The sequence below is a fragment of the Blennius ocellaris genome (assembly GCF_963422515.1).
Source record: "Blennius ocellaris genome assembly, chromosome: 19".
Lineage (NCBI taxonomy): Eukaryota > Metazoa > Chordata > Actinopteri > Blenniiformes > Blenniidae > Blennius > Blennius ocellaris.
In genome coordinates, this window is record NC_137668.1 from 16,297,296 (window position 1) to 16,307,050 (window position 9,755).

The 9,755-nt window shown below is 43.3% G+C and overlaps 1 protein-coding gene across 1 annotated transcript; it reads left to right on the forward strand.

Moving 5' to 3' along the window:
* Positions 1–3,747: 3,747 nt before the first annotated feature.
* tgif1 (TGFB-induced factor homeobox 1) lies at positions 3,748–8,322 on the forward strand. The gene is made up of 3 exons (XM_080514667.1): positions 3,748–4,024; positions 5,623–5,852; positions 6,655–8,322. Exons 1-3 carry the CDS (start codon positions 4,009–4,011, stop codon positions 7,330–7,332), a joined length of 924 nt encoding a protein of 307 aa, XP_080370793.1. The 5' UTR covers positions 3,748–4,008; the 3' UTR covers positions 7,333–8,322.
* The last annotated feature ends 1,433 nt before the right edge of the window (positions 8,323–9,755 follow it).

The window sequence follows — 9,755 nt, forward strand, 5'->3', positions numbered from 1 at the left end:
GTCGCCTTGCGTCATTTGCAGTTGTGGTGCCTCCCTAATTTTAGACTTCAAACTGTAACAGGACCCGTCGGCCCAACTCGGTCAAACTCCGCAAAACGCAGCCAGAACAAATCCTGTTCAACGGCTTCCATAATAAAACTCCCTCATGTCTGGTGGGTGTTAATACCTGAGAGTAAGAAAAGACATGATGCCACCTCCAGTCATCAATCATATTATAATATGCTAAATGTAGCTGACGACGTACAAAAAGAAAGTTTCAGATACCTCATTTCAAAATAAAATGATTCAAGAATGTTCAATCATTTGAAATAATAAGGTGTGTACATCAAAATGGTGTGTATTCTTTTTAGTACACCTCCGTTTCACATCAGCAAGTAAACGTCTTTTTATTTCCTTCAACAAAAGTCATATATAGCTCAAATAAATTGAAAACCTATTAAAAAGATTTTGAGAATGGACTTAGTGATTATAAAGATGTGAATCCCGTCTGATGAATGATAATAATATGTTCCCATTTCCACATCAATAAAAAAATCTAACTGCTTATACAGAGGGACTTTTTTTAAATTAACACAAAATCAGCAGTATTTCACCAATGCAGAATAACTCAAATATGGCTGCAACAATGTGACGTTGTAGTGACATTACAGGGCAATCGAGGAAGAAATATTAAACCTGCATCTTGCTAAGATGCATTCAGTATCATTGATTGTGACAGTATGTTTTCCTTCAAACTATAGACTATTTTTTTTTTTTTTTTTTTTTTTTAAAGTTTGAATGCTTTTATTTTGTAAGTCAGCTCCATGCTGACCTTCAGGCGCCTTGACGCAGCTTCTCTCCGTCTGGACTGAAGCGGCGCTTCTGTGCGCGTCAACAAATGTGAAGCATTTGATGCGTCACAGTCCGGTTAGTTCAGTGATAAAGACTGAAACGGGAACACATGTGACAGTTAGAAGAAAACTGTGTGTTTCACTATTATTCAATAGGGTGCGACTCCAGTCAACATATTAGAAATACATGATCAAACAAGTAGATAGAACTTATGTGGAAGATTGACTTTGTACTCAGGTTTTCTCTTTTATAAATTAAAACAGGTCAAGACAAAAATTCTTGAATATATTTGAAAAACCGTAAATGTTACCGTCTTACTTTTATACGTTTTTTGTGAATGCAAAATAATAATACACAAAGACGTCAGATACCTTACTTACTAATAAAAACAAAAGGGTTTGACTCCATTGCAGCTTTATAATTGATTGGGGCGTCACAGCATTAACTGACTGGCACTAACAGGCCTCAACATGCCAGGGTTGCTCATGTCTCTATTTTTGCTTCTTTGTCTGAGTGTTTGAGCTTGTCCGGTGTCAAACAGAGTCTTGTTTCTTGGGTTTGCAAAGAATGTGTGTGCTGAGTGTAGACCTGAGCTCAGAGGACAGGAATTTCTTGCAGCTGCAGATCTGATGCCATTCTGTAATGAAAAACGAAGTGTTAGTCAAAAAAAAGCCCATGATGATGGCTTATTGAAATTCTGCATAAACATACAGTGTGTTTCCTATGAGGTGGAAAGGGTTTCAGAAAAATTGTACTCCAGGATATTGCTGAAATTGTACTCATTTACAAATAAAACTCTCAAAGGAAGGCACTTTTAGCTGAAAATACACAAAGTTTTGTTACTTTTTAATCACATTTAATTGCATGTTTTTACTACAGGCATTAAAAAAAAAGCTACATTCTAAATATAACTATATTGATATAGCACTGTTGCAATTTGTGTTATAAACAAATGTAGATATGAAGCAGAGATATCTGTTGACACATAGACGTGTTGGCTTGAAAATATGCATATCAGACACTGTGAATATGATTCAAAGTGTGAACAGGTAGCTCACATTGTGTGAAGTGTAGCCGTGTATGACTAAAATGACCTGGAGAAAGAACTCGGGGCTACGTGATGGTGTTAGTGGTTAATCCAGTCTGGTTGGGAACGTTCCTTTGTGGAGTTTGCAGGTTGTCAAAAATCTGGTCACATCTCTGTATGGCCACACAAAGAAGTATTTGTACTGGCTTGAAGATTAATTGATTGGAGAATAGATCTCTGTTTTTTTCTTTTTTATTGGGGAAGTAAAAGAAGGGAGACAGTACTACAGAATGTAAAAGACAGGCCAGATACAACAGGGTACTATATGGTTTAGTGGTTCACACTCCTTCCTCACAAGAATTAATCCCTTCATTTGAGTCCCTTTCTGAAGTTTGCGTGTTCTCCCAGTGGATGCAAGAGGTTTCTCTGGTTATCCAGTTTCCTATCACAGTCCTAAGTCATGTGTATGTGCCTCTTGAATGTGACTATTTGTAATTTGTTGCTTTCGTCTTCATATGAAGCGGTCTATATACAGTTCATTTGTTTGTACAATACTTAACAATCTAACACAATCCTGAGGTTCGTATTGTGTCTCACCTTTTGTCAAAAAGTGAATAAACACACCAGATCACCTGTTTAAGCCGGTGCGTCATGCAGTCGCCGGAAACGACCAGCAGAGTGAGTCAGTGTGTCTTGTGTAATGTTGCTTCTGGGTGCAATACCACGTGGGCACACGCAGAGGCGACATTTAGCTTTACAGCGAGGGGGAAAATTGAACGCCAGTCTAGAACAAATGTATGCAAAAGAGACGGCGCTACAGCAGCTGTCGCAAGGTTGTGCACCGCATACAAATGAAGGCATTGATCGCTTCCTTTTTGCCGTCCTGTTGTCTCTACTACCCCAGAATGGTGCACTAACCTCCCGCTGAGGCCAAGGTTGGATTAACCTATTGTTGCTTCAACCTTCGATCTGCGGCTTTATACGGTGCACGTCTTGTGAAGAAAATAGAATTGGAGCAAAAATCTTATTAATATTTGATGTCAAATGACAGATACCACAGCGAGAGCACGACTTACTTTCTGCACAACAACTGAATACACTCGTAGACCAACAAGGCGCGCAGGAAAATGTACAGTTGGCTTGTATAAACAGGGGATTTGATGGCGTTAACATAACACTAACACAATATGGGACCCTTATGTAACACAATATGTGTATTGTAAAAAAAAAAAAAAAAAAAAAAAAAAAGCACAATAGGATCGCGATCTTAAACGATACACACAGACAGGAGGCGTAATACTGAAAGTACACCACAGATGTGATGTAATAAGTAATAAAGGAAATCAAACTGCAAGCGTGTCGTTTGAAGAAAAAAAGGGTCACTGAACTCGATTGCAGACGTCAAAACAAATACAGATTGGAAATGTATGCAGTTTGCGGCACTGGTGTGGATTTGTCTTTGTGGTTAGTTTGTGTGTAGGTGTGTTGCCACGAGGTCCGCAGTGCTCTCAGCAGCCTGTTGTTGTTGTTTTTGTTGTCATTCCGACTGCCCGCCCAAATCCCCGCGTCCCTACTAATCAACACTAACATGTGCGTGAGTATTTATTTCGAGTTATATCTAATGGGGATCTGCTGCACAAAAGCTTAAGGAGACTGTATCCATGTCAGTGGAACGAGCCATGCTGATGTCAGAGCTTTTTCCCCTGCTCGGCTCCGCTCCGCTCGGTGGGAGGATCTCTGTGCGTTGAGTCACGCAGCTGTCAAAGATAGCTGTCACCCAGTTTCAGGATCAAACACAGTCAATGAGAAAAGGGCTTGGAGCCGAAGGGACGCAGAGATCTCAGGTAAACCCCCCCCCCCCCCCCCCCCCCCTTTCGAACCACCAACAACCAACCACCATCAAGTCTCCAAACAAGGACGAAAGAGACGCTGGAAGAAGAGAAAAGAGGACGTGGAGGGGGAGAGAGGGAAAAAGAAAAAAAGAAAAAAGAAAAGGAACGAGTTTTGATGAATAAGGATTTATTCGGATACACGCTGGGGATATCTGGAGAAAAGACGAAAATCAGAGCACGAAGACTGGGGACAATTTTCTTTAGCGCGTAAAAGGAGGAATTAAGTGCGCATTTTTTTCTTTTCTTTTCCAAGCAGAGATGAAGACGAAAAAGGGTAAGTGGCTTGTTTTTTTGGTGTGGAAATGAATGAAAATGTAGCTTTAGGAGACACGGGCACCGTGGAAAAACGGTTAACAGAGCGATTTCCCTCATATGCAAACCATGCAGTCTATTGTTTCCTTTCCAGACATGACAGGGGGCTTTTTCTGCCATGTGCTGGCGCGGTGTCAAAACTCCATAATGCTACATTTACACACCATTACCCACTCTTTTACTCATTTTCTGGACATAATGACACTGATATGTCGCCTGGCGTGTTGTTTTTGTGTAAGTTTGCATTCCACGGGAAATGTAAAACTACGATTTATAACCGTCTGCGTCTCCATTTCGTATAAAAGCTGATTGAAGTGACGGCTGCTGTATTTGTAACGAAGTTGTTTTTCTTTTTTTGTTTGTTTTTTAATAAAACAATTGCTACAAGTCAAAAGTTATTCGACAACTGAGTTCAGGACTTTGTAATGTTGTTGTTTTTTCACCACGTCAAATCGCTAAAAATAAACATATTTAGTTTCGTTTAATCTTTTAATGGAGGGAAGCGCCTCGAACACCTTTTAAATTTAGGTGTAAATCCAAAATGTAGGCTAATGCTCATCCTGACCTCATTGTGGGAAGTTGCCTTGTTCCACTCGGGGACCTCGTGGTGCAGCGCGGACGCACACACACAATAGAAAGCCTCTTACAAGTTGTTGAAAAACTCACTCAAAGCGGCCTTTCTGCTGCTTTAAAACTAGTTTCCAGCTCGGCCTGCGAGGCGTGGGGATTTGTGGGGAGCTTAAGTTTGTGTCAAACTCGCAGTTTGCGCGTAGAAAGTTTTGAATTGCATACAAAGAAAGCAGGCAGCCCTGGATTCTTTTGTTTAGTCTGGAGACGCTGATTTGCAACAGGTCTCCCCTCCCCCTTCCCCTCTCCAACCTACGTAATTACCTCATCCTGTTGGCTGCTGAACACTTGGGAACTTTCTTATTTCTTGCCCTCAACTTTTGTTCACATTTGCTCAGACTCTGCGCATGAAATTTCTCGACGATTTGACTTTTCCTTGTTGACACACTGGGCTTCACACACAGTGTGGCGATTGAGCCAAACATTGATATTATGTTACGCTTATTGTGCGTTTTGTTTCACACTTGAGCCATTCTGGAATTTACTGGAAATCTCACTACTAACACTTTCAGAGGAATTCATATGTGGAAACTGACTTTGAGATGTTAAAATAATTCAAAGTAAAGCATCTCAATGCCACTCTCCCACAAAACACTCCACCCACTCACCCTCCTAAAATGATTGTTCCCTTGCTCAGTCTTACAGACCAGGCTTGTATTTGTTGAGGCAGGTTTTATAACTGACAAAACATCAGACTATAGCCTTTGACACCCCCACCCCCCCTTTCCCACCTCCTCCTCACCCCCTCCCTCACTCTTTATATGAATCACATGGCCAAACTTGACAGCTTGCTTCTGACACATCAGCTGCCTCCCAGACAGCTTGCGTTTGGTAAACGGCTGCCGCTGCAGAGTGGCTGACGTTGGAGGATCTGTGTTACGCTTTGTCCTCCTCCTCACAGGCTCTCCTTTATTTACCCCTTGCTTTGTGCAGGTTTGATGATGCTTTCGGGGAGCGAGACTGATGACGAGGACAGCGTGGACGCCCCCCTGGATTTGTCGTCCAGCGGAGGGAGCAGTGGGAAGAGGAAACGGCGAGGGAATCTACCCAAAGAGTCTGTGCAGATCCTCAGGGACTGGCTTTACGACCACCGTTATAACGCTTACCCCTCGGAGCAGGAGAAAGCCCATCTGTCCAAGCAGACTCAGCTCTCCACACTGCAGGTATGAGCGCTTATACAGCAGAAAACATGATAACCGGAGCCCCGGCTGCCAGTAAACCCCTCGGAGTGTAAACAGACCATTGTAAAAGTTGAGAGGAAACAAGTGTCAGCTTGACTGAATCATTTCCTGTCTCGATGGCAAACACAACATGACACATAAGCGGGGAATTGAAGGTCATCCAAACCAGCTTGATTTTGCAACATAAAAGTGCATGAGACAACGTGAGTAAACTCACTCCCTGTGTGCTGTGGGCTTGGCTGAGGCGCTTGGACAGGAATTTCCCTCCCTCTAGCCCCTTTCCATCCCAGCTGTCTGGGAACAATGCAGAGTCATTTACATAGTTAGAGCTACAAGCCTCCCCGAGCCAGTTACGACTAGCCTGGAGGACTGAGGGGGGGGGGGGGAGAAAAAGAAGAGAGATGACTGTGATTACTATTGTGACAAAGGAGAATAGTTTTTATTGAAAACTATTTAAAATACAGGCTTCAGAAGTCAGAGAGACTCTGTGAGGAAAGTTAATGTTTAGCTTCTACTTTGAGAAATAGTAGCTGTCTGGTTTTTTGGGGGTTTTTTGTTTTTTAATCTTGAATGGACTGAAATGATTAAAAGCCTCTGCCGTGAAATATCAGTAGCTGAAATTCAGTCTTTCATTCTGAAGTCTCGACTGAAAACACTCACAAACTGCACCTGGCGATACCAGCAGATCCTCTTTTTTTTTTCTCCACATTGTAAAGCAGAATGTGGGTGAGGTATGTGAAGCAGCTCTCTCACCGCATGGCTTCTTTGTTGTCGTTTGGTCCAGGTGTGCAACTGGTTCATTAACGCACGGCGGCGACTTCTCCCCGAGATGCTGAGGAAAGACGGCAAAGACCCCAACCAGTTCACCATCTCCAGGAAAGGCAGCAAGGCGAGCGACAGCTTCTCTGACAGTTCCCAGTCGCCGAAACACAGCAGCCCTGCGGCAGGTACGGAGGAGAGCTACGACAAGCGCGTGCTGCACCCCTCCAGCTTCGAAGCCGCCATCCCCACGGTCCTGAGAAAGGTGGTCTCCCCCGCCGCGGCCTCGCCGCCCTCCACGTCTCCCTCTCCAGGGCTCATGCCCATCCGGCCTTCTGTCATCTGTCACACCACTGTCACCGCGGCGATGCAGGCCAGCCCGACAGCCTCGCTCCCCTCGGCGCCGGGGATGAACTGCGAAAAGGCAGCCGAGCTGCTGCAGGCCGTCCAGGCTCAGGCGCTGCTCAGGTGCCGGGATGAAGGGCCGGGAGGCAGCCAGCCTCCGCCCGCCGCCGCCACCACCACCATCCTCACCAGCACCAGCATGGAAGGCAACCTGAGCCCCCGCAGCGGGCTGTTCAACACCCCTCCCCCCACCCCTCCAGACCTCACGCAGGACTTCAGCGGCTTCCAGCTGCTGGTGGATGTGGCGCTGAAACGGGCCGCGGAGATGGAGCTGCAGGCCAAACAGCTGGTTTCCTAAAGGAGAAAGTGACAGCGGGGAGGGAGCCGAGACGGACTTTTTGTCTCCACTACGGAACTCCTCGGTTCAGTGACTCATCCGCACGCAACAGAGAACAAACACACACACACACGAAAGCCTGATCATTTCTATTTTTGGTATACCAATCAAATTGATGAGGATGTTTTTTTATTGAAAAAGTATCGAGGTGCCTTGGCTGTAAGTTGTTTATTCATTTCATATACATAGGTATGTATCTACATGTGTATTTTATTTGCACACAGGGACCAAAAATGTTATCAGAGAAATGCTGCCTGTCTTTATGTCTTTCCATTATACTGTAGATCTTTGTAGAGAACAGAGCAAGAGCTAGAATCAGTCCTCCCTTCACGGCCCGATCAGACGGATCGGTCACATCCACACTCGTTGAACATTTCAGAGATCAGTTGGTTGTTCTGCCTCGTTTGTTTGCACACTAAAGGCAGAGGAAGGTCATCTCAGTGTCTTAAACATACTTTGCTCTTGGCATCTATGACAAAACGTATTCACTACTGTAGTAAATGTTTATGTGTTTTCATGAGTATAGTTTTGACTTTGTAATTTACTTTTAGCGATTTTAAAAGAAAACAAAACCTCTATGCTTTTTCTTTTACTTTTTGTTTGTTTGTTTGTTTGTTTTCCCCCCACCAAGGGATATTTCAGATGACCAATGTAGCAGGTTCATAGTCTGAGCCTTCATCCCATCACTCAGCGAAAAACGACGGCCAGTGGACTGGAAAATTAAAACACTACAGATGTATTTTCTGCATTTGCTGTTTTTAAGCAACCATACAAAGACAGCATTTTTTTTGAAATCACCAAAAAAGAAGAAAAAAAAAAAGAATTTTCATGTATAATAGGACCATGTGTATAGTTAATGTGACATGATGCCCAATGATGTGATTTCTTTTCATACTGTGCAATGTTTGTGGCAAATAGGGGTCACATGGGATTCAAATAAAGTTTTGTTTTTCTACATTTGAGAAGCAATTGTTCTTTTAAGTGTTTTCCCGCGTGCGGATCGTTCACATCACTTAACTCTAATGTGCATTCGTACAAGCTGCATTCTTGTAAAACCTTGCAAAACTTTGTGAAGATTACTGGTTTATCTCTTGAGGATAAGGGGAGCGTATTGAACCAGAATGTTCTGTAAATGAAAGGGAATACGCGAGGACAGAAATAGCGTGGCATTCGTGTCTTTCCACAGGCATTCCTGTGTGTGAGAGGTTTACAACAGCTCCTGCGAATTAGCATAATCCTGCATAAATTAACACGGGCAAACAGCAGACGTCAACAGTTTCATGCCAGCGGGGTTTTATGCCTCTCAATGGAGTCGATGTACAGAAGCTTATAGCGGAGTTCGGCGGCTTGCTGAAGGATAGGCAGACAGCTGTTCTCTGCTGCAATCCTGAATCTGCTCTATTAGCCTCAACAGGGTTTATTGTCTGTATCTGATTAAACAGACACCTTTACATTCATTATGTTCTCTCAAACTAATTATAAATATACATATATAATAAATATATTAAAATGTATAAAACTAAGTCACAATATTTCATGTGATTAATTCAATCCATACAGTATGACTAGGGTTTTCATTTATTTGACTTGCATTATTGTATATCGTCAGTGGCTCACTGGGTTAAGATTTAACCTTTAGGGTAGGAGTTTTTAACGTCCCCAGTTTGAGGTGGAGTGACTCGTGTGGCGACTTGTAAAGTAAAAAAAAAAAAAAGGAAGTGGTGTCATAGACCAGTGTTATTGTAATGCAACATTTTACTTTGAGTAAATGATTTCATTATTGGTGCATCACTGGACTTGTTCTACCTTAATGCAATTAAATGAAAGGTCTGTTTTCTCTTGCCTTGTCAGTGGCTGACGCTTTGTGCCCAGGGGTCTTCATATCCTCGTCATCAACAAGTGCTGAGAAATCATTTCTAGTTTTCCCACTCAGTTTCTGTCAAATGTGACAGCTGGGCCTGATCTGGGTGATGTAATGACTAATAAGCTTTTAAACAGACCTCCAGGCACACGGTAGTCACTTGTAGAGCAATGATTAAATACACATTTTGACCCAGGGCCAGACCTTACGCAGAGACCCCACCCTACCTGCTCCAAGCCACCTCCACACACACACACACCCTCACTTAACTCCAGCCACCTTGGTGGTCATGCCTCCCATCAGCAGGATTGACGTGTGAATGACAAATCACCAGAAGCTGCATGTAAAGGAGCGTCAAGGCTGAGCCAAGGCCAGAAGTGCTGTCTAATTATGGGGACCCGCCCCTGCGGAAGGGAAATGCCCTAAAAACACACCATGCTGACCTTGTAATCTGTTTAATTATATTCCAATTGAAAGCACATGTGGAGACGAAGGGAAGAATGAACACAACAAAATTATGGCA